This window comes from Agelaius tricolor, unplaced genomic scaffold (assembly GCF_023055355.1).
Source record: "Agelaius tricolor isolate 1412-34295 unplaced genomic scaffold, bAgeTri1.0.p SCAF_23, whole genome shotgun sequence".
NCBI classification, from domain to species: domain Eukaryota; kingdom Metazoa; phylum Chordata; class Aves; order Passeriformes; family Icteridae; genus Agelaius; species Agelaius tricolor.
Genome location: NW_027269283.1, coordinates 12,603,522 through 12,629,034, shown reverse-complemented (window position 1 = coordinate 12,629,034; position 25,513 = coordinate 12,603,522). Strand labels below are relative to the sequence as shown.

Sequence of the window (25,513 nt, the reverse complement as noted above, 5' to 3'; positions counted from 1 at the left end):
CTCTGAGCAGGAGGCTGTGCTCAACCCTCCAGAGATCCCTTCTGCCTGAATTACCCCATAATTCAGTCACGCCACAATGGGACAGACAGCTCCTGCTTGGAAACACAGGAGCCTAACCCCAGCTTGATTAATAATTTAATCCAAAGTCTACAAGTGCAGATAGCTGCTGATTGCATAGAGTTCAAGCTGCCTCCACCACGGACAGGACAGAAAGCTGAAAGGATCACTGGGGAGTCCAGGGCCAGGTCTGTGTGTGTGGTGCCTTTCAAGCTGTGCCTCCACCACAGGGAATCCAAGCCCTGCCTCTGGAAAGGGCAGCAGTTGCACTCAGGATGATAAAATATTCCTGGATTTAGACCCTGAGGTCTTACCAGCCACAGCTGCCTCATGCAGTATTTTTACTGTTGTGGTTCCCTGCTCATTTAATGGTTTGTCTTAGTTGGCAAGTCTTTAACACCACAGGTCAGTGAAATGTTCAGGAAATAGAGATTTTTGTGCTGCTTCAGGGCTATGAGACTTAGCATTAAACCCCGATGAGAGATCTGATTGTGTCAGCACTCTTTGGGGGAATGAATGAGTTGTTGGAAGAAAGTAATTCTACCCTTCCTAACCCAAACTGCCATCATACCAAAAGTCCTGCTTCAAACTGGGGGAAATCAAAATGTCAGGCTGCATTAGGAACATTTGGGGTGATTCTCTGCAGTCCCTTATAGGACCCTTTTTAATTAGCCAATTAAAGGTTTTCTGAACCAGTTACAGCCTTTACACATTATTCAGGATCCCTTACTCATGACTTTGGGGTCAGTAACTAGCAGGGAAACAAACTCACTGCTTTATTTGAACAAACATGACTGATGGACTGAGAGGCTCAGGAAATGTTCTCTGCAGTTCTCTGCAGCTGAAGACTAAATATACTATTGTGCTGATTCTGGATGGGATTCCACGCCTGCATGTGATTTGAGGCCTGCAAATGTACACTGCTTTTCAGTCAAGCATTACACAAATTACTTAATGAACAACCTGTTACTGGTTCCCCAGAGAAAGCCAGCCTGGTGACCAGAGGGGCAGGGCTCTGAGTGCTCAGTTCTGCACATTTCTGCACAGTTCAGCTCTGCACAGCTCCCCCTGGGCCTGCAGGAACTGTCCCCATGCACTCTGATTCTTGGAAGGACTTCCAGAAAAGCACCATTATCTCTGTCAGCTTTTATCAGTAGATGACAGACATCTCTGGAAAACAAAGGAGGGTTTTTAGAGCCACCCCAAGAACAAAGGGAGGGCAGTGAATGATTTCCAGTTGGGCAAAACCACTCTGGGCAGCAGAAACCTTATGAGGAACCCTCACTCAGAATCTCTGCTGCTCTGGACAAATTCCAGACAAATTCAGGGACAAATTCTGATTTTAGCTGGGAACTTACTCTGCTTCAGGCCAGCACAAGGCTGCTCAGCATCTGGTCCTCAGCAGTTGCCTCCTTCTAAACTCTTACTTCAAAACCATTTTCAAACTTTACAGCAAACACAACATGAGTGTATTTAAAACTCATGAAAAGCAGAACTATTAAATTTATCCCTGAGCTTCATTTTCATGGATTTCTTTTTCTTTCTGAAGCAAGACTGCCCACTGCAGTTAATGGAGCTCTGTTTGTTAAGAGCAGAGGCCAGTGCCTTTGCTGCACTGAGGACAGAAGTTTGAGTCACCAAGGCTGGAGATACAGGGCAAGGTCTGGGAGGTAAAAGGGCAATGGATTACTCATCCACCAGCCAGCCCAGCCCCAAATCTGACATTTTGCACAGTGAGAACAAGTCTAGAGGCGAATTCTCCCCATCTATTGTTGAGGAATTCAATTCCCATTAAAATAAAACATAAATACAGTAGTTGAACAGTGAAGCAGGAGGAACAGTATTTCATTCCAGAGCTCTTCCAAATGATTCCTTATGCCAATTCATCAGAATAGATTTGTTGTTTTTTTAAGATTATAAGTGTGTTTGTGTGTGTGTGTGTGTATATAAATTATTAAACAAAAGCTTCTCTCAAAATAAAACCACTGGGAACCTCCATGTAATAAAATGAGTCACACCAGGATGCGATGACTAAGTGGGAGAACAGGGAATTCCACTCCCCATGCCAGCTTTCTTCATGATCAATTTTCTGTCAACAGGTGATGGGAGCTTGTCTCTCTGCCTTTTGTTTATGCCAAGAGTTATGATTATTTTTTAATATTCTCCCTAAACAATTAAGCTGAATAATCAGGACCAGGCACACTTCCATCAGGCGCCCCCATGGTAAACAGTGAGCCAGGGAATCCAGGCCAGCAGTGGCTGCCTGTGTTAATAAGGATTTACCAGCTGTAAAATTCCAAAATCTTGTGTCATACGGGGAAACCTTCCAAAACACTGGATTCCACCCTGTCTCGCTGAGTCTCCAACAGCTATGGCAACTCCGTTTCTGCAGCCACACTCTTCTGCATTTTTCTCTGGGTGAGCCCTGGATTTTTTCCTGTTTTGCAGTGTTTTTTTGGAATCCCTGTTTTTTTGGAATGCCCCGTAGGATTACAAGAACACCTGGGGAAGCAGCACATTCCAGCCAGGGGAAAACCTTTGGGGAGAAAGGTTTGCTGGCTTTCAGCAGCTACAGCAGCAAGGAGAGGCACAAGGTGCCCCATTATCCCGAAACTTTCTAATTTGCACAGCAGAGCCAGGCAAACCAATCCTCCTGATTAATACTCCTTACCCTCACATTCAATATTCACAGTTGTTTATTTGTTCAAGTAGCAAACATCTCTTTTGAATGAACCTGGGAAAACACTGAAAGTTTTTTAAAAAGCTTTTTTGTCTATTTTATCTTGAATTTGCCTGGGAAAATTGCATCATTAATGTTGCATTATTAAGTTCACAGAGTTAACTGCTGAAAGTTGTTTGTTATTTTCTGCACTTCCCAGGAGTGCTTGGATCATTCATGAAACTGTCAGACTACAAAAAGGGATTCAGCTCCCTGTCTGGAGCATGGTGAGGAACTGACCCAGCAAAAAGGGGAACACTGCTGTAGACAGAGTTGGAATTTCCTTTCATGTCTCCCATAGAGAACACGATCCTACCCTCAAACCCCCACAGCAGCAACCTTCTGTCCACATTAAACCTGCCCTGATGCCATCCCACCACCATGGCCTGCAGTGCATTGTCCTGCAGGACTCCTGGGATCCCCTGGCACACATCCCATGCTTGTTTCCAGCACGTGGGGTGCAGCATTTTGGGCACTGTGCACACAAAACCTCAACCAGCACCGCCGCCCTGCACACCCCAGCCCGAGCCAGGACACATCCAGGTGTGGCCAAGCACCACTGCTGGGCTCCAGAGCTGGGCAGATTTGTTTTGTCCCATTTGTTTTGTTATTTTGTGGATGTCCACACCTGGCAGCTGCCCCAGTTCAAAGGGCACAGGCAGCACCTCCTCTCCTTACCCTGCCTGGCCCAAGCTGGAGATTTATGGTGGAGCCACTCCAGGGATGGACGTTGTGTTTGGGCTGTTCCTCCACCACCCACATTGTCCTAGAGATGATTCACGATGTCCATGTGGCCACCAGAAGAGTTTGGCAGGGGAAATCACAGCCCATTTGCACTTTTCTCCCCAAGAAACACGAACCTCCTCTATCACTGACAGCTGAGCAGCAGTAACCAGTACACAACTGGGAGTAAACACAACGCAACCAGCATCTGACTTGCAAATTATTACAAGACAATTAAAATAAATAAAAGGGGGAATTCCAGATCCCTTCTTTTTTTAACTGCACTGTAAGATCTGGGCCCCAACCAAACACTAACACCCTCGACCTTCACCCTATTCCAAGTCCTTGATAGCTCCAACACTGCTTTTCAAGCTTTGTCTTCCAGATCAAAATTACAAGAATACAGTCCAATCTGGTTGCTTCCCTGACCTACTTTAACTTAGCTGGGCTCAGTTACGTGTCTCCAAGTTCAGATCTTCAAACTCCATCAGCCAAACTCTGCATTTGTGTGCTGGGCTTAAGGAATTCATGAGCTCCCCTGGCTCACAGCAGCTACATTTTATGATCTTGCATCAGCAAGAGATAACCGTAAGAAGAAGTCAGAACTCTAAGGCTTGCATGTTGATAAACTTGAGCATTCAGAAAATTAACGCTATTTATGCATCAGCATTTCAAACACAAGTATTTTATCCCTCGGAGCACTGAGCTCCAGCCCCTTCGCTGTGTTTCCTGCTGCCATTTCCTGTCGTGAGGCTGAGCCTGAGCCTGTCCCAGCCCTGTCCCCAGCAGCTCCTGCCCCCGCCGGCGGCTCGCGTGACACGACACTCCCTGCCACAGTGACATCCCCCACAACGCAGGGAATTGTCCTTCTTTTCCAGGTATTTCTATGGAAAAATATACTATCTGCACTTCTGTGAAACGACAAAGCAAGCCTGCTCATTACTGCTCACGGGGACACGTATTTTTGTCACAAATGTGACCAGTTCCACGTTCCTCTGCCTTCCTAATGGTGGGTAAGAATCGTCCACAAGATCCAGAGGAAATGGAAGGAGGTTCTGAGTGTTTCCCTCAGGGATGAAACCTAATTTACAACTGTGACCCCAAGCAGCAGCTCCCTCAGCTCTGTAAAGCACATGAGTGATGCCCTCCCAGCACTGTTTCACCCAGATCCAAGGGTACCTGGAGTTTGGAGTCTGTGGAACAATGAAAGAATCTGGCTGCACAAAAATACGTGAAGAAAGATTTTTTTTGGGGGGAAAAAGAGCCTTGCCACTCTCACCCTAACCACTGGACAGCCAAGCCTGGCGTGCCCAAAGCTGTGGGATGTTTGCCTACACAGCTGCTCTCACCCTCGCTGTTACCAGCACAGCTAAAACTGGTGGCAAAAGTGGGAAATCCAGCACCACTTGCTAGCACAGACAAGGTTTGTGAGCTGTTAAAATGAAACTCTAAGCAAACCAAGCTTCCCCTGCAAGCTTGCTGCATCTTCCTGCCCCGACAGAGGTGTGATTGTCTCACAGGCTCCGCAGCAGCGGCGTGCTCTGGAAGAGACGCAGCCTGCTGCAGCTGGGGTCAGCAGAGCTGTGCTGCCACCCACCCCAGCACGGGGCCTGTGGCTTCCCCTGCCCCTGAGCAGCTCATCAGCACTTTCTGCACGGGCTGTGCAGGGCAGGGGAGCCGTGGGTGGATGAGCTGCTCCTCCTTCCACCCAGACACTGCTCCATCGATGCCTGGGGCTGCACGGCTGGGCTCACTGCTCTGGGCTCCTGCAGCCCAAGGCAATGGCAACTATCAGCAGACATCCCAGGGGGATTTAGAATTGTCTACAGTGCAGAATGAGGGAGGCTGAAAGCCTCAGGTGCACAAGATCCTGATTTTCAGGTGAGCTGGGATACTCATCAACCTCTGACAAGGCAGGCACAAAGCAATTCTCAGTTTGCTGCACTCAGCCCATGCATGACCTGCATGTCCAGCCCAGCTTCTTAACCTTCCTCACCTTAGGATCCACCTATTAAACAAAGCAATCTTCATTTAAAAGCACTTCAGGCACCTCTGCCAGAGGTGCTGCTGCACTATGGAACACACAGAGAAGCACTGAGCACAGAGTCCCCCAGATAACCCACTGCAAACCACACAGAGCTCTGATTCAGCCTGAGTGTTTGACTCTGGACCTCCCATCCTCCAAATCCCCTTGTGCCAGTCATTTACTCAGAGTCCAGCAGACTGAGACTGCCTGCAGAGGCCGAGGGCTGGGGGGAGGCAGGATATGGAACACCAGCAAGCAAATCCCTGCTCCAGACTGGGCACTGCTGCTGGGATAAGTCCTGTCTCTCCCCTACCAGGAGGGAAAAAAAGAGGAAAAAACTCTGCAGTTTCCCCAGCAGCGAAGAAAAGCTTTAGATTTAGTGTGGAAAATATTGTTGTTCTTTTCACTTTCTAACATCTCTTGCAGCCAGAGCCTTCTCTGCTCTCCTATGGAAACAGGGGCAGGGCGTTTGGGATGTTTCCTCGAAATGGCACCAAGAGCTGCCTCCTTTGAGTGGATCATCTCCTGCAGCTACTGCAGAGCATTCTTGGGACAGGTAGCACTGCAGGCTGCCAAGATGTTCCCCAGCACCTTCCCCAGGCGCTGACATGGTGGAACAGTGGCAGCCCAGTGGGAAGGAATTAATCCATGGGCTGAAAGGAAACAGAGCGTGCCAAAAGAAATCCTCTGACTGCACAGGCTCATCTGAACCTCCACAGCTCTTCAGAGCCTTTCATACCTGCAAAACCAGCCTGGCTTGCTGCTGCTGTGGGAAGGAGCTGGGACCCACAGGATGCTTTTTCTCCCCCCCATGTCACCAGCTGGTGCCCATGTATGTTCATGAATGTACATTCATTTTTGGCTCAATTCTCACTTTTTTCCAATGGCATTACCCCATAGAGCATGGACATGCTGCTCACTTGGGCAATGCAATCTCTTAAACTCCTTGCAAGTCACTGGACATATCACTTAAGGTACCTCTACCTCAATTCACTGACAGAAAACTTCTAAGCACCAGGTTTTCTTAACAGCACAAAGGGAACACAAAGTTTACAATCAAAAATATAGAAGGAGAAGGGATTGATTCATTATGTATAAAAATAATTTTATATAAAAAGACACATTATGTTTGCTTTTCCACCACAGATTTCTAGATGGAAGAAAAAATCTTAGCCTGTAGCTCACATCAATAAAAATGTTCATTTCAATGATGATTTCTACGGTAGCATTCACTAAACATGAGATTAGGCAAGCACAGAGGAACATTGTAGTGCTCATCTCCTTTCTCTGCTAACAAATCCTGTCCCTGCTGATTCCCAGTGCCTGGATTCTTGTGAAGCAACAACACAAACAGTTGCTCCCAAGTCTAACTTTACTCACATGGTTTTACTTACATGAACTGGAATGGGACTACTCACTTGAGTATCATGACACAAATCTTATGATGAGATTTGGCACTACAGCTTTGCCTTATCCCGTTAGGGAAAGTTAGGAAAAACCTGCCTTACCTGATGTTTTTTCTGTGAACACCACCTTGGACTCTGCTGTGAAATTCTGTCCAGTGAGGATCATCTGCTGTCCTCCATAAACCAGGCAGCTGTCAATGTCTTGTCTTTCAACCATTGGAAGCTCATGAGCAGACCTTTGGGCTGTGGACAAATTGCAAACATGAATGAAACCAGCTCTGTTTTACCAGGACTTTCCAAATCTTCCCAGAACTATCCACAGATTGATCTTGTCATCGTTACCATCCCCTGACTGCCAAAGCAGCTTCTCCAGGGCGCTAAATTTAGGTCCGAGAGGGAAAAATAAACTTACTCAAGGCATTTTATTTGGAAACATTCAGGAGTTGGCTGCAGTGGTTCAGCTGTGCTGGCCCTGCTCCTTGTCCTTGAGAAAGGACAGCTTGGATGAATGAGCTGAAACTTGCCCATGCCTGTTTCCAAGTCAACGGCCAAATTTTCAAGTGCAGGCACACTACAGCCCTAGAGCCCAAAAATTCCACCTGCACAGAGGATTCCACTGAATAACACTGAATTCCTTCAGAGGGGGGAAAAAAATAAAATCAACCTCTTTTCCAAAATCCCAGTGCCTCCCACAGGGCAGGCCTGGCACAGGGGTTGCCAACAACAGCTCCATCTCCAGCTCCAAGTGCGGGCACCGAGCCCTGGGGGCAGCCATGAACCCCCAGTTGTGAGCAGGAGGGGTCACAGCAGGACTGCTGCAGCCCAGGGGCTTCCCAAGCATGTTCCTGAACATCTGAGGAGCAGGGCCCTGTGTCACAGACTGAGCCTGACTGTGAAAGGCAAGGGAAGGAAAGGTAGGGTGGGATCCAGATGGACACGGACGTCAGCAAGGCTTTCTAAGGTCTTTACTGTTCTTGGCCACGAATTTGGAGCGTGACTTTAGCAAGTTATTCTCTCTTTCCCCAGCCAGAAAATCAGGAGAGCACCATCTCTCCACCTGCTTTCCTCTGATGCCATTAGAACAGCCACTGCATGGTCAGAAAAGCCTTGGAGAGCCCTGCAGAGCCATCCCAAGTGTTTGCTATCGAGAGGTGAGAGCTGAAGGAAGTGAAGATGTGAGAGCTGTTCCCTACACCACAGGCAGCTGGAAAACATCAGGAGCTTCCCTGTGAGCAGAGCAGGTGGGCAGCAGCTCGGGGCTGGTGAACTGTGAGTTCATGACCTGCACTCCAACTCCTCCAGATCCATCCACCCCAACTGGAAAGGCCTCCAGGGGATCCTGCTCATCTCTTTCCCAGCTGCCTTGGCTGGGTTTCAGCTCTCCCTGACAGAGACCCTGAGCACTTGTGCCTTCACTGAACACCGCTGGCTGCAGAGCCAGAAATGAGGGAATGTGATCCTGGATGTGCAGTGCTGGGCCTGACTCACACCAGGCAGGCTGTGACCTGACCTGGCACTGCTCTGCAGCCCTCGCAAAGAACAAATCCTCTCGTCACCTGGAGAAAATGTTAGAGTATCTGGTGAGAAAACTCCAGCATTAAACCTTTCACAGCAACTTCTCTAGCTCTGCTGAACCCTGCAGACACGAGACAGAGATTTTGCTCTTATCAAAGAATAGAGGTAATTGAATAGTTGTAACTTTCTTATGCCATTTGAGAGGCATTTTTGAAATCTATTTAAAACTGCTTTAGGACTCATTGTTCTTTTCAAGTATATAACATCTGGGCTAATATACTGCCAGTTGCAAAATATATATTCAGATTACTTTCAAAGACGCTGATAATTTCTTTCACATGGCTGTAGGATTAATTTATTTCCCAAAATACTAACATTTTTGACGAGTTCCTAATTGGATTTATCACAAAGACAGATCTGTAACCTCAAAGGCTTAAGAGTAAATAGCAATCATGAAAAAGCATGTCTACAACAGTCAAGAGAAAACATTTAAGCATTTAAGCATTGCCCTGGACACTCTTTATTCCTATTCAATCATCAAATTTCACTTCCAAAACATCCTAAGTCATCGAAATTCCAGATTAACCTACATCTCTTTCCAGCTTTGTTGTTTTAACAGAGAGCTTGGTACCTGCCATCCCACAGATCAGTGGTTTCCAAGGCTTTTTCAGCAAGAGGAAGGACAGATTTTGGCCTGGAAGTGACACTGACTCCTCTCAGTCACATCTGGAGCTGCTGCACCTGGCACGGCTTTGGGCACCTCCAGAGCTGTGCCTGCCCTGGCACAAGGGGAGGTGTGCAAGGCTGCTGTGCCTCAGATGTGCTGCACAGCAATCCCACCTGGAGCAGCCCCACTGAGCTCCCCAGTGCAGACACCACTCCAGGCTTTCCCCTGCCCTGTTTCACCTGAATTCCTCTCCTCCCTTTGGGTGGTCTGAAATCCTCTTCGAATAATAAAAGCCCAGCCACTTTTCATTTTCCAAGGTCTCTTTTTTTCACCCAGGCGTGTAAGAAGGCTTCACCCCCTTCCCCATTTCCACCAGTACAGAGGTTCAAGCTTCAGTGTGGAGCTGCCTCAATAGGATTATTTTTTTTTCCTCTGCAAGAAATATTAATTGCTAATAAATCCCCTTCCTCTAAGGCTCATGATGGGTGCACTGCATGCAATAATTTCACACTATTCCTTCTCTTTCCCCAAGGGTTGGCACTTCATAAAGTGACCTACAGCTACTGGAGTTTATGAGCTTTGAATAAACAAAACACTGTTGATTTAACCAGTTGGGGTGTTTACTTTCAATAGCAACAGTTACTGACATAAGGCAGCAAAGCAAATGCTATAGAAATACTCACACTTGGCCTGAAGCAGTGTGTCAACCTATTAACAGGGGACATTATTTTTCTATTTTATTTGACTGTTTGCAAATCAAGATGTCATGGATTCGTGGTGCCAAGAAACACAATTCACGCAGTGACACAAGACAGAAAGGGAGCCACTGTCTGAGCGAGAGCCCTGCAGCACCTCCAGGGAGCTCAGGCTGCAGGGAGCAGGGGCTGCCACAGCCCCCCAGGCTCCCCTGCACCCCCTGCTGCCAGCCCCAGGCTGTGCCAGCAGCTGCAGAGCAGCTGAGCATGGGCAGCAGGCTGGGCACCTCACAGGGGATGCACAGCTGACCACGGGGACTGTGCCAAGGCAGGCAAAGGTGGGGCTTGCTTCCCCACCTGCCCACAGCATCCACCCCTCTCCTCCTCAGCAGAGAGCAGATCTGGGGAAAGGGGATGTCTTGAGAAAACTGATGACCTGGAGAAGTCTGTTGCAGCTCCAAATGTCCCCCAGGAGGGTGTCACCCATTGCTGCTGGGAGGTGACAAGGGACAACGTCAGCTGGAGCAGCCTGGCCTGGTGGAAGGTGTCCCATGGCAGGGGGTGGGACTGGAGGAGCTTTAAGGTCCCCTCCAAGCCAAGACATCCCATAATTCTATAATTCTGTCATGACCTCCTGCTAGAGTGAAGCCCCTCCACTCTCTCCCACACGTGCAGACCGACTCCAGATCTCAGGTTCTCTGTCCTCCCCACTGCTGGCAGTGAGACAGCAGAGATTTGATCCTTGTGACACCTGATCAGGAGGAGCAGGACTGAGGCTCAGTGCAGCTCAGAGAGGACAAAGCCACTGCTACCTGTGATTAACTCACAAGCCAACAAACCAAAATTGTGGCTGTTTAGGAGAGGTGGCCTCACCAGAACAACTATTCAGAACCTCTCTGGACACCTCTGTCCTTACCCTGCCCAGAGCAGCCCCAGCTCACCCCAGCTTGCTGGAAGCCTTCGAGCTGGGACTCACCACCCCTGCCATGTCTTTGCAAACCTCCAAAGGCTCTTGATCCAGCCCCTGATTCCTGTTGGGCTTGAGAAGAGCAGCTAGAGCAGGATGTCTGCTGCTAAAGAAACCCTGACCCCTGGAAGCAATAGCAGAGGTGTAATTTGTTATGGGATTAATTCTTCCACCTCGGTGCAAACCTCAATGAGCCAAAGCAAATATTTCATTCCTGCTGTCACACTGGGTTTATTTACCACGAGCTGCCTGCGGTAGGATTGATAGGAACAGAGCTGCTGTGCTCAACACTCATCCAACTCATTAATGTTTGAGAGACTTTGATCCCCTGCATCACTCCCTGAAGCATCCTGAGCTCTGCAGTGGGAGCAAAGACAAAGGCTGGGCAGCCATGGGAGGACCATGGGCAGGAGACATCTCCAGCAGCCAGGGAAACATCAGCAAGGCACCCTAGAGAGAAGCACATTTCTGATCAGGAGGACAGGATAATTTCCCTCCTGGTAGGAGCATGGAACAGTGGAAGATGTACAAACCAAGTAAATAAAGCTGATTTCCAGCCCCCATGGGGAAACCTTGAGAATGTGGTCTCAACACTCTGAAAAGAAGAACACAGTGTGACTGACAACAGTTTCTAATTTGCTGCCAGCAAGACTTAATCAGCAGTTTGTGCAGAGCCATCCAAGCAAAAAGCACCAAAAATAGAGAGCTTTTCTCCACCTCCTCCTCTGCAGATAATTTATGATGTCCTCGCAAAGGAGAAGTGACAAGCAGCCATGGCAGCAGTGTCAGATAAGTGTGAAACTTTCTATGAACTGCAGCCAGCTCAGCAAGCCAGTGTGTGATGAATGGCAGGGAAGCCATGGCCTGGGCTCGCTTCTCTGTCACTCATCCCTGTGGGTATGCACAGCATTTCCCTTCAGTCCTTGTGCAGGGATGTGCTCTGCTGGAATGCTGCTCAGCACTCTGTGTGTGCTGGGCTGTTGGCCTGTACCACAGCAGCACTAAAGACAAGAAGTGAGCAGGAGCTGACCCGGAGCAAGGCTGGCATCCCCTTCACTCTGACTCCAGCTTTAAAGACTGAAATATTTCAGCTGCACATTCAGAGTGGCAAATGTTGTCAGAATTAGCTTTTACATTCGGTGCTTCAAGAGAGAGAAGGTGTTCTTTAGAGAAAGCACCAGTTTTTCTGTCAGCTGCACTGGCAGCCAACTGCGGGACTGTCTTGAAGTTGAAATGAAAGGGGGAAAAAATTCATTCAATTCAACTGGAAACCATGAGACTCCCATAATAATCAGGGTTATGGTTAAACTTGCAAATAGGTATCTCCCAAGTGCAAAGAGACCATTTGTTTCTGCTTTTCTATCTGAATAAAGCAGGGCTCCTTCTTGCCTGCTGCTGTGTTCCAAGAGCACAACTCCCAGCTGAGGAAAAGCACTCGCTGCCTTGCCAAGACAACATTCTTTTACATGACTAGCTCTTTCCTCTGTAGTTATTAATGTCTCACAAATCATAGGCTCAGATTGTCTAATATTATGGGAAAATCTACTAGAAGGAGAGAAAAATAAAGGAAACTTCCAGGGAAATTGATTAAAGGGAAATAAGAAATTTGACCCAATTTAACGGAACAAAATACGGCCAATAATAGAAACTATTTACATTCCTCTAGATGGACACACGGTTCTTTAGCAATAAGTTTTGTTTGTTTTGCCTTTTTACCACCTTGGAATATCTATTATAAGAACAAGATTTTAGTCCCCTTCTCTCGTGCCAAGTGCAATTTAAGTCTGCGTTTTAGGGGATTCATGAGCACAGCTCAGAGTCAGCAAACACGGACTCTGCAAAGCAAGAACTGTGACAGACTTTGGGAAGGTTTAACAGGATTCATTAGAATAAAACCTGGGGCCCAGTGTAGGACACTCCTGAGCCTCACACTCAGACATTTGCATGGAGCAGTTTTTGGTTGCTGACAGCACAACAAGCTGCCCTACTACCCTGGATTCCACCCTGCTCCCTCTGCTCCAGGATGCTGCAGCTGAGGACTGCAAACAGAATTGGGGCACCCAGCCTGACTCCCAGAGGTGATGACAAATCTGCCTTGGAGAGGCAGCCCAGGGTGAACAATTTCTGTAACACCAGAGCCCACCCACTCCCCAAGAAACGAGCTCCAGCTCTTGGGGAAAGGCAAAGGAACGGAAATCATCCTCACAGCTCAAAACTAACAGGCTGCAAGTGTCCAGCCTCTCCAGGGGTGGTTTTCCACGTGGCTGTGTTTGAAGGGACAGGTGAACTCAGTGACCCCTGACCTGCAATGTCACCAGCAGCTCTGTGACAGCCCTGCTGGACCCCTGACCTGCAATGTCACCAGCAGCTCTGTGACAGCCCTGCTGGCCCAGCAAGAGCTCACCCAGCTCCAGCCCAGAGCAGCGAGCTGTCCCAGCAGGGACGGACGTGGGGACACAGCCAGCCCTGAGCAGGGATGGGGCTGGAGCCAGGGCAGGCAGGACACGGGCTCAGGGTCCCCACATCCCCCGTGGGGCTGGCACTTCACTGCTCAGCTGCAGCACACCAGGAGAAGGGATCTCTCCCACCTCTCCAGCACACAGCTACAGCAGCGTGGTCTCCCACACCTGCCTGAGCCATGGCCTGCTGCCACAATTCCCAGAGGGATTTCAAATGCCTGTGCCTCCCCAATGGCTTCAGGATGAATCAACAGGCAACAGCAGAAAAAAGCTGCTGAATGGTGCAGGCTTGTCTGGGTCTGAGGTCCATTTTAAGGCACAAGTGATCATCTAAGCACACATCACCCCCTGTCCTCCCACACAGCTCCTGGGGAGGAGCTCGCTCCGGATGATGCCCTGAACCTGTGAAATCCCCTCCGAAAATCTGTCAATGCTGAGTGTGACACAGATGAGGTGGAATCAAACAGCCCTCTGAAAAGCAGCTGTTTCACAGTTCTTGCTTCACTGCAGCTAATGATCTGCTGACACTGCTGGGAATTCCTGGGGATCAGCTTCTGGGGAGGAGAGGCTCAGATACTCTGTTGGTAGCAACGCACTGGGGCAGCCCTGGGAAGGGAAATGGGCCGTGATCCTGGAGCTGCTGCTCACCAAGGCTTCCCCAGAGGGACAGCATTCCTGCTGCCAGACAGGAGGGATCCTGAGGAGAGCCCCTGGGATTAGGGTTCTCAGCTGGCCAGGTCAAAAAACACCCAAACAAAGGGAAAAAAGCAAATCCCAGCAGCACAGAAGGTGGGACAAGAAGAAAACATCCCCCAGCCCCAGGGCCCCTTCTTGGCAGGGCACCTGAGCCTACCTGGGACTGCCTGGGAGCCCTGCAAGGCGTGCAGATTGGCTGGGACAAGCTGAGGTTACCTCCTCTAGTGAGATCTAGGCTGCACTGCTAATGCTGGCTGAGCCCCCTGATGTCTGTAACTCTCTTCCCAGAACCAGGCTGAGTGCTACTGAAATGCAAAAACAGAGCTAAATATGCAACATACACACTAAATGGCAGAGGCTTAGTACTCCAGATCACTTCATTCCCTGCTTCCTTGAGTTCAGAAAAGCACAGTCCTTAACATATCTCCCCAAACTGCCTGTATATCTACTATTCCTAAAATCAAACTTTCTCATTTTATTTCCTTGGGGATCAAATACGTTTTGTTTTTTTGGTTTTTTTTGTAGGAGTTTTGCTGTCTTCTATGCAGGCAATATTTTAATACTTAAATTATAAAAAACCCCACTAACAATAAGCCACTCATACTGGTATCTCCACCCTTGGCTTTTTTAATACCCCTAAGACTCATCAATGCAAAGACATCTCAGAATAAATGCCTCAACATCTTAACCAAGGCTCTGCCACAGCACTCACTGCACAGGCAAATTAGGTGTGTGCATACAGCTCAGAAAAATGTGATTTATTCTGCAAACCATGCCTGGATTTCTGCTTGAAATGCAGTGATGGGCACAAACACAACGTGCCATTGTGGAAGGGCCCCAGCAATGCCTGGCTTACTCATGTTTGCTTTTCCTGAGGAGAATTTGAGTAGGTGGGGGGTGATCTGTGGGGCTCCCTGTGGGACCCAGGGCCAGCCTCTCCTGCCCTGGGCTGGAGCTGTTTTCCTGCCTGCAGGGTGTAGGAGTTACACCTGGAGCTTCCCCACGCCAGGAGCTCCTCTCTGAGTGCTTCCTTTAGCAAATGGACCTTTGTTCCAGCAGGGACACGTCTGGGGTGGAGGCCACTATTGTTTCAGCCATCTGCTCCCACGGAGGAACGGGACAATTTCCTATGGACAGAGGTGCTGGCTACTCCCACTGCTGTCCCTTCCCCATCACAGTGCCCAGAGGCTTCACTCAGCTGCTAAAACCTTCTGATAGTTGGTACCTTCTCAGAAACACTGCCAAGAGATCATCCATAGCCATCATCCTCTCCCAGCCTTGCCTGGACTATTCATTTGTAATGCTTTTTAAGAAGCTGCCATCAATAATTCACCAGCCAGTTTGATTTCCCACCCAGAACTGGCTTCTCTCATTCTAAGCAGCTGTATTTAAGTAAAGTCTGCATCTCAATAAATACAACTGACACATGAGAGACTCAATGGCTTTCTTCACATGACTTATGGCAAGACAGGTTCTGCTAAAGGGGTGAGTCATTCAGCAAAGGCAGAGGAAAACTGTTCATTATGTATTTGTGAAATCCCCAAACCACAAAAAGGCACCATTTAACAACAAAAAGCATCACAGGATGCACAGGAACCAGTAAAGTGGGTAGAGCCCTTCCAGAAATGACTGTGACACAGGGGGCCTCATCAGAGGCCTCTCTTTCTCAGGATCCAGTCAGTTATAATGAGTGGGAGGTGCAGATTGTGAGCTCACACGTTTATGGGATTTGCACTTCAGAAATCAAAACTGCCGGTTTTCTTCTGTCCCTCAGGGGAATACCAGAACCACCTGTGCTTCAGCCTCCTGAGATGTGCACCCCTTGGCACTGACAGCTAGAAAAAACAATGCCCAGAATGCACCTGAGCCCAGAATCAGGGCTGTGCCTCCGTGTCAGCTGTGCTCCTGCCACAGCTCAGACCAGAGGACTCCGGTCACTCCCTTGGCACAGGACTGGCCACAGTGCTTGGAGCCAGCCCAGTCTGAGTTCAAACCTCCAGCCACCTGCCAGTTTGTGGAGGACGAGTTCTGATTGTGCCTCCACTCGAAATAAAGCCAGGAAAGCAGACAGCTTGAACACTTCACCAACAGGGACAGCACAGGTGTGTCCCTACACACACCCCATGCTGCTTCCAGGAGAGCCAGCAGGACCCAGCAGCAATGCACTGATAAATGAACTCTGCAGCAGCCCCCAGACTTGCAGCACAGAGCTTGCTGCCCTCACAAGCCCCCCTGAAGAGCCACCTGCCCCCTAAAGCTCTCTGAGGACAGGGAGTGCCTGGAGGGAGGGGAGAGCCACAGGCACAGCTGGCACAGCTGGCACAGGAGGCAGAGCCAGCCCGGAGCAGGGCAGCAGAGCAGCAGCAGCAGTGCAGGGATACTCACAGCACTCGATGGGGTTGGAGGCCGCCTGCAGGGACACGACCCTGCCGCTGGGCTCGGGGATGTGCACGCGGAACACCAGGCGCACCCGCGTGTTCTTGCGGCCGATGTCGGTCTCGCCCTTGCGCAGCTCGATGTCCGCGTTGCGCAGCTTCAGGATCCCCGCGCAGTCGATGCTGCAACACACAGAGCCCAGCTCACTGCCCTGCCCGGGACCTGCTCCCTCCCCGGGGCTCACAGCAGCTCCAAGGACACGCTCTGCTCGGGATCCAGACATTCCCAGACACACAGCACACGAGGGGTGAGGAAAGCCCAGACACGCAGCACACGAGGGGTGCTGCTGGACCTCTCCCCGCTCTCTGGCCACAGCAGAAGCTGCTCTCCAAGCATTAAAACCCCAAATCTTGTTTCCCAGTGCTAAGCACAGGAGAGCAGAAGGCAGAGCCCTGCCCAGGGCAGGAGCCTCCATCAGCAGCTCTCCGCAGAGCCCAGCTCCCAGGGACTGCCCAGCATCCCTTCCCTGCCCACAGCTGGGCAGGGCAGCTCAGCCCCGTGGGGAATCACAGCAGCTGGGGCAGCTGGTTACAGAATCCACACTGCCTGCACCAGCCAGGCACGTGGAATTCAGCTCCAAAGCACTGCTGGCTCTTCCTGACTGCTCCAGCCTGGCCCAGGCCACTGTGTCATCTTCCAAAACCCGGGGACATTGTTCCCAGGCAAGGCAAGAGCAGATATTCATTCTCCCATTCACTGTGTCCCTGCACAAAGGGAGGGTGCAGGGAGCAGGATGGGGCTGAGCAGCAATGAAAGGATTAGAATTGCTTAAATCAGCACTGCAACTTAATATTTGGTGTAAGTGAAGATTAGCTTCTCCAGAGTCCAGTGTAACCTTGCAAACATGCCTGTGTTATGAAAATGTGACAATTATTTGTCAAGCTCAGCAATAGTTCTCAGAGCAGGCAGTGAGTACTGCTATTAAACAGGCACTGCCAGCCCATTTTGATATCAGTTCTAAAAACACATCATTTCTCTTCTCTTGATATGAATTAAAATCACGTTTGGGGAGGTATAAGCCCCAAGCTGCTTCTACACCCACACTGTTCCTCACCCTTACATATGTGCAGGGGTTTATTATTCCAGGGTTCCTTGTTAGGAATGAGGTATATTTTCTAAAAAAATATGAAGAAAGAATGTGGATTTTGCAATGAAGTAGGGGGGCTTAAAAACATAACTGCTCTGCCAATTTTGTCAGGCTCCTCTGAAGGATGGAGATACAGCTCTTCCCTCTGCAGAGCAATCACTCTCATGCCTGGCACACATTCAAGCCTGAAGTTTTCAGACTGGTGCCCACTTCATCCCTCTACCTCCATAAAACTGAAAGGAGTAATACAGACAAGATGTGCCTGTACTTGCTTTTCTGTTAACCTGTTACAAGAGGAGATCTCGTGGCCAGAGCACTTCAGAAGAGATGCTTTGTATTCCATTAAATGTTGTAAAATGCATCCCGCCCTTGCTCCTCACTGTGTCCCTGCAGCACAAGGACCTGAGATTTGAGTCTTCTTTTCCTGAGTGCACTCCAAACCCATTCTGACTGTGAGATGATGGATTAGTGAGACAATGGATGTCCCACCCTGAAGTGTCCAAGGCCAGGCTGGACAGGGCTTGGAGCAGCCTGGGACAGTGGAAGGTGTCCCTGCCATGGCAGGGGTGGCACTGGATGGGCTTTAAGGGCTCTTCCAACCCAAACCATTCTGTGATTACAGCACAGTCACTGCAGAAACTGGAATACAGAGCAGAAGTGCCTGTGTGGTCACCTGCTGGATGGGAACTGTCCCAGCAGCTTTAACCCAGGTGCTTGTGGCTGGTCTTGTAAAAGGGTCTTGCCCTCACAAACCACCCAACGTGCTGGAAAGGGGAGTCCCTCCAGAGCATCACTATTCTTTAAGTGACTCCTTTCCAAAGAGAAAGAACTTCAGTGCCAACTTCATCCACCTCAACCTTGTTAACAAAAAGAAATCTACTTACGTTGCTTTCATGTTGTTTTTGGGTTCCAGGGGGATCTCGAGCACCTTGGTGTTGCCAATGATCTTCTCGTAGCTGGTGGTGGTGACGGTTTTGCCCGTGATGCGATGCACCTGGTAGAAGGCGTGGGGCTTCAGGATGCGCTCATCCGCCGTGCCAATGAAGATCTGCAGCCCCAGGGGCTTGTTCTCCATGTACCCGTGCAGCTGGCAAGACATGGAAACTGCTGTCACACACCGGGCCTGCAAAGCCCTCAGGAAACCAGGGAGGTTTGCAGACATGTACAGATAAATGTGGGTATCTGCACTGACACACTGCTTGTGGAAGTTCATCCTTCCCACAGCTGCTGGTTCACCTTCAACCATGCCTCTTACATGATATTAAAACACCACCTGTACAGGTAGAGATGGCATTTTGGATCTGGGACTGAACAGCACAAGGATGGCTTAGTTGACCTCAGAGCCTGGGGTTTCTAGGCCTCAAGGACACACATTATTCTGTCTTCTTTGTTGTTTTTTTCACAAACACCATTTGCTGCAAGGAAACCAAAATGCCTCCATAGAGCAGGGAGACAAGGAAATTTCTCCTTCCTTATTAATGTTCAAAATTACAAATCAAACCATTCTAAATTTCTCACATAACCAAAAATGAGAACCAGACATTTATCTACCACATAGCCAGGGATCGAGCTGAAAGGGAACTTTATGGCCTGAGACATGCCAAATTTGTTTTCAATTACTCTGTCCACATACAAAACCTTGATGAAGCCATACAAAGCAAATAGTACTGGAAGATCAGAGAAAAGGAAGATTAAGCTAATGGTATTCATGGCCAAACCAGGGTTTTTTTCCTTTTTTTTTTCTTTTCACCAGTCAGCAGGAGGTATCCTTGCACATAAGGATTAATTCCCCCCTGGAAGGGGACCACATGCAGCATCAATGCAGTGCTGGCAGCCTTCCTCCAGTGTGGCAGATGTAAGTGACACTCACTCACTCTCCAGAGCCACCACTCCTCACCCAGCACACACTCTGGAGCCAGCAAAGCCAGGGGCTGTGCCCCAGAGACCCCCAGGCAGGGCTGAGGGAGCAGCCTCCCCTGCACAGCATGAACAGCTCCAGGAACAGCTCCACTGAAGGCACCAGGCCCTGGGCAGGGGCTGTGCAAGAGCAAACTGCAGAGCCCAGCCCAGGCACAGCCCAGCCTATCCCACACCTCGCTGGCACCAGCGTTCTGGAGATGGGCAGGAGGGGAACGGGGCAGGAGGCTCTGTGCAAGCCTTCAGCTGCCTCTGGGAGCCAGGAGAGGAGCAGGAGGCTCTGTGCAAGCCTTCAGCTGCCTCTGGGAGCCAGGAGAGGAGCAGGAGGCTCTGTGCAAGCCTTCAGCTGCCTCTGGGAGCCAGGAGAGGAGCAGGAGGCTCTGTGCAAGCCTTCAGCTGCCTCTGGGAGCCAGGAGAGGAGCAGGAGGCTCTGTGCAAGCCTTCAGCTGCCTCTGGGAGCCAGGAGAGGAGCAGGAGGCTCTGTGCAAGCCTTCAGCTGCCTCTGGGAGCCAGGAGAGGAGCAGGAGGCTCTGTGCAAACCTTCAGCTGCCTCTGGGAGCCAGGGGAGGAGCAGGGAACTGGACTCGGAGCACCAGGGCTGGTACTGGAGACACAGCATGGCCAGGATTGTGAGAAATACAGCAGCAGCCACGGGCACATTTAGAAAGGGATAAAGCAGATGGGAGATGAAAAGCAACAGAGGCCAAAATGACAGATCTTCTGGGAACAGGCACTGATGGAGGAGTCAGGCTCTGCTGATCCACAGCCCAGATCCACTGGGAACCACACAGAAACTCACCCTAAGCACAGGGCTTTCAAAATCCAGCCTTTCCTGGCCTTCAGTGCAAAGCCCTTGTATCACCAAAAGCCATCCTGTCTGCACAAGGGGTGAGGGAAGAGCAGTTTTTAAGCACTGAGTGTGTTTATTGTCATGCCTGACAGAGTAATTCTTGGTGGAGCCAGCTACAACAAGGAGAGCATCCTTTGGACAGGAGGGGTTATTACAGTGACAGCAAAGCAGCTTTTGCTCTCCCCTCTGTACTGGCAGAACAAAATCCCGGAGTTATGGGTGGGAGACTGAAAGGGAGGAAAACAGATAATAAATTACAAAAGAAAATCTGCCCCCAGTGAGCACAGTCAGTAGCAGCTGTAACAGAACTGGCTACATACACAGGGTTTCATACTGGCCATCTTTAAAAGTAATTTTAAGTGGTGTTTGCTCATGTACAGAATGAGTTCCCAAGACAAAACTGCTCATGGTTGTCCAATAATGTGCATGCCTGTGGGTGTGTGTTGTATAAATGCATACAGACTTAAAGAAGAGAAGAATTGATTCCCTGTTCATAGGGCACTGTCTGTATCATCTGCTGGCCCAGGGGCATAAAACACACAGTAAAAGGCCTCCTGATCCTCCACAGAACCAGATTTTAAATCAGTTTGGTCAGTGGAAGAAAATTACTTCTTTTTTTTTTTGTTATTTATGATATTATGGCAATGCTCTGGGATGATGTAATTGTAAAATCAGAATAGCATTATAAAATGCAAATACAAAGAGAAAAAATATATGTAAAAGAGTCAAGTGTCCCCATTTAAAAGGGTTTATCCTTGAGCTAATTGATTGCATTTTCAGGGCTAATATATTGATCATTTACCATAACCATCTCCATCTACCTTTCACTTGCTATGAACACAGTAGGATGACTAAGGAATAAAAAAAACCAGAGATGAACAGCTCACAGAAACACTCCAGGAACTTGAAAATCAGAGTTTTACACTCATCTTCACCACCAATTTAGCACAGCTCCGGTCATGTCACAGCAGCTCTCTCTTTACCAGCACCAGGGAACAGTGATGCTCCCCCTGCTCAACAGGGACAGAGTGTAGAGAAAATTCTGTGAGCTAGAATGAATGAATATATCAAAGCTATGCTTCAGAGATATGTCTCTTCTTAAAGCTGAACTGCTGAGGATTGTCACTGTCAATAGACACTCACCTCCACTACACCAGGCAGCTGCTATAATATTTAACCAAAGCACCAATCTTTTCCTTGGAGAAGCAAAGGTGGAATAAATTTGACCCTTAAACAAACCTTGAGAAGTGAAGATTTAAAATGCTTTTTAAAATACTAACTTTGAAATTCATTTTTTCCTCCCTTAATGACAAGCAGGCTGCTCTAAAATCTCTGTGTTTCAGTGTTGTTCTGCTCATCAGAGCTGCCCTTCCAGGGGAGCACCAGCCCCACACCAAGGTGTGCCTTCACTCTTTCTCACTTCTCTTTCCATGAAGAAAACAAAATCATCTGGATTTCAGTTTCAAGAGAGCGAGGATCAAGAAAGATTTATGAATACAGAACTCTGGGAGGAAATATTTTTGTGCATTATAAGGTGACCTATTCACAATAAAACTCCCCAAAACTGTATACAGATCGAGTTGGAAAAAACCCAACTCCTTTGAGTCACATTTGCCACAAGGGGAAAGAGAAGCCAGACATGATGTGTACCTTTCCATACTCTATTTTGGGACTTTAAGATCCTATTTCTTTCAGTTGAAAGATTTTTCTTAAACTTTGCTTTTGCCTAACTCTTACAATATTAACACAGCCAGACATGGGCTGGTCTGTGACCTGAGGAAATGCAAAGCACTTTGGCAGATAAACAAATAACATCATTCCGAAAACAAGGAGACTTTTCTTGTTTGGTTTGCTGCTATGATTGGGTTCCTAAACAAAATGGAAATGTGTGGCCCGATTAAAAGCATCATCTCACCTCTAGAGAAATCAAATTCATTCTGCACTCCATCCACGGATCAATACCAGTCAAATTTGGGAAAGGGGAGGATTTGAGTGCCATTTGCAAAAGGCACCTGTGCAATTCTGCATGCAAAAATGAGCAGATGTGCCCTTAGCTGCTGAGTTTGTTCAGTTACACACCCAACACCACCCTGTGATGGCCCTGGCACTGCAGCCATCAGGAGCACACATCAGGCATGTGAAACACTTCTCCTGACCTGCTCCAAAACTCAGATCTCCCCACAAACTGAGACCCCAGCTCCAAATACACAGCACTTAAAGCCCAGGTGTTAATTCCCTCCTAAACCATTCCCTACCCAGTGCAGAGATGACCCAAACCCTGCACCCAAGCAGCTGGCAGTGCCCCTGGCCGGGGGATGTGAAACACAGGGTCACTGCTGTGCTGCACAAAGAGCAGAGCTCTGCACAGGTGAAGGCTGCAACACTGCTCAGCTGAGCTGGAATCCAGGGATGCATTGACAGCAGAGTCAAAAAGCAAGGCAAATTCTTTAAAGATTCTGTAGGTGATCATCTGTAGATAACAACATACCTATACAGGGGGAAATCAGTGCAATTTTGAAATTTAGATCTTTTAATCTAGGATATGCTTTCTTGAATTTAAATATTATTATAATTTATGTTGAATTACATTATTAGCAGGAAGAAGAGGGATTCATAGAAAATAAATATGCTAACTTTTTTTTATTCTTACCCAGAAGCCAGGCCAGAGAGGGGCAGTGATTTCCCAGGTCCTGCAGAGGATGAGCAGCCAAAGCCCAGTGAGAAACCCGTGGTGCCTTGTGCCCTGCTGCAGGGGATGCTGACAGGGAATGCTGACCCTGTCCTGCAAGCACCCCAAACTGGCACTTCAGGCACCGCTCAGCAGCTGCAGCACCTCAGTTCCCAGCAGTATTGCAAGCTTTACCTGTTCACTGCTGGGCTGCAAGCCAAATTTTCTTGGGGATTTCTGGTTTGGCTGCTGCACATCAAAATCCTCTGTGCAGTGCTGGCTTTGCACGATGAGAGCAGCAGCATCTGCAACTGGTACTGGTGTGCTTGAAGAGCCCCAGTAAGAGCCTGTGTGGACCAACTGCTCTGGAGAGTACAAGGGAGTCATTTATTTCCCTTTCACCCCAACAGAGCTCTGCCTGTGGGTCTTTCTCCCCGGGATGGACAAAGCTGCATCTTTCAAGCACTTTCCTGTCTAGACAAGGCAAGCCGTGGCCAGGAGGGAAGTATAAACGTGGGGAATGGATTCTCTAGGCTTGGGGGTTTTATCTGCTCGAAAGCACTCGGCAAGCCGCTCTCGGAGCCCAGGGTGAGCCGGGCTTTGGTCCGTGCATCTCCGGCTGTGTCCCCTGGAGTCCCTGGGGATGTGCGTGTGTGCGGTCAGCTCGGCGATGCGCGCTCATCCCGGCCGGCAGAGCCGGGCGAGCAGCGTTCAACGAGAGGCGAGCACAGAGCCCTGAGAATTCGCTTCCTCCGGGGGCTCCCTTCCTGCTGCCGTGCCCGAGACCAGCGGGGCTGCTCCGCCCCGGCACCGCTCCCCGAGCTCTCCCCGGGCCTTTCGGACCCTCCCAGAGGATGCTCTGGGCCGACTGCCCCGTTTCTGCCCCCCCTTCCTGCTGCAAACGGCTCCAGCCTCGGGTTTGGATCGTTAATCCCCATCGTCAATACCCGCTGACCACAAGGATTTTCTTGGGGAGGTTTTTGCTCAACAATACTCGTAGCGAGATGGAAAATGTCACTGCATTGTCTAGGGGAGAGTGGCATATCAATAACTGTCAGGCATTCAACAAAGACCTCGTCCAGCCACTGTATCATGTAGCAGCTCCTCTGCCTGCTTCACTTAGAGCTGACATTGAGCAACAAAGCCCAATCTTCTCACATGGTTTTGTTCAATTTAATGTACTTGGGACACTGCAAAAGAACTCAAACCAGAAGGAAATCTTTGCCTTAGTTCCTTTTGCTCCCTACCAAAGCTGTCTAAAAAGGCCTCTGTAGACAATCCTTTGAACATCTGATTCTGCTAAATTATAGTTTTTTGATACTCAGTTTTAAGTGTTTCTTATTTTGGTGACAGTTTAGTCAAAATTCCAAGGGTTGAATCTCGCTTGCTCTGCTGTTTCTTACAGTAAATGACAACCAGACTCCCCCTCAGTGTCTTACTGGGATTGCTGCTTTCAGATGGGGTTAATATAATAATAATTAATGTCTCTGTCTGGGACAGAGACAGCAGCCCCTGGAAGAAAGCAGTCAGGAGGGTTTGCTCCTGCCTGACCTCACGCCGCAATGTAAGCAAGTTGTTTCCTCTCTGGGCTCCGGTTTCCCTGCCCCTGTGAAGAGCTGCTCCTGTTTTCAGGATGCTTTGGCTATCTCAGATGACAGTTTAAAAGAAGAGGCACAAAGCATCTGTCCATGTGCAGGGAGGAGGATTTGGAGCTCTCATTTTCACAGCTGGCTAAGAAAACCAACTGTGCCATTAAAGCACTTCCATGACAAAGGAGCTAAACCTCCCCAGCACGACAGAACTCACTGTGCCACCAGGAAACCAGAGGGTGAAAATTTGATGATTTTGACACAATCACACTGGGGGAGTCCCTCAGCACGGAGCTCTGGCACCAGTTAGCAAAGCTGGACCCTTGCCAACTGTCAGAGGCACTGTGGAGCAGCCCCAGCCCAGCTGGAGCGGAGCAGAGGGTGGCAAAGCAGGGCTTTTCTAAAACCTCACCTTCCTCTGCCATACTCAGCTCATCCTTCCCCAGGAACATCCCCTGTGCCACCCTGGTGTGCCACAAAGCTTGACAGCAGCCATGGTGACAAGGGCACTCCAACTGCACAGACATCAGTCTTGAGAGAGCAAGGGAGAGCTGGAGGCTCAGCTGGGCAGGGAAGCCCAGAAGCAAAGAGCTCTGGTGGGAATTTACAGGATACTGCCCACCCTGTGTGAACTCCTCCTGAGGATACTCCAGCAGGCTATGAATGGGGTGAGCTCTGTGCTGGAAGTGCCCACATGTGAAATTCCAGCTTTGCTTTACAGCACACTGACCCCCTCTGCACAGTCCTGAAGTGAGAACCTACAGGAAATCATTATCTTGCATCTCCCTCTTCCAGGAGAATTTGTGACCCACAAAACCTGCACAGGCATCCCCCTCAAACCAGCTGGTACACGCTGCTTCCCCTCACCTCTGCCAAAACTCCTCTCCATCAAAAGCTGTGTATTCTCAGTTAGGCTCAGAAGTTTCAGTGAGAGCTTTCCATTCACCTCCACTCAGAATCATAGCCATGCCTGCAGCACAGCACGGGGCTGCTGACCTACCCTCACATTTGATGGCATATTGGTTCTGGAGAGAAT

The 25,513-nt window shown here is 49.2% G+C and overlaps 1 protein-coding gene across 2 annotated transcripts in view; it reads right to left on the bottom strand.

Annotated features, from left to right (window-relative positions):
* The window catches only part of NFATC2 (nuclear factor of activated T cells 2), an 84,657-nt gene that overhangs the window by 38,377 nt on the left and 20,767 nt on the right, over nt 1-25,513 (bottom strand). For both annotated transcript variants that reach the window (XM_071446647.1, XM_071446646.1), the window contains exons 4-6: nt 18,338-18,540; nt 16,316-16,488; nt 7,034-7,174 (exon numbers count right to left, since the gene is read on the bottom strand). In XM_071446647.1, coding sequence (XP_071302748.1) covers nt 7,034-7,174; nt 16,316-16,488; nt 18,338-18,540 — 517 coding nt within the window. The remainder of the gene's footprint in view (nt 1-7,033; nt 7,175-16,315; nt 16,489-18,337; nt 18,541-25,513) is intronic.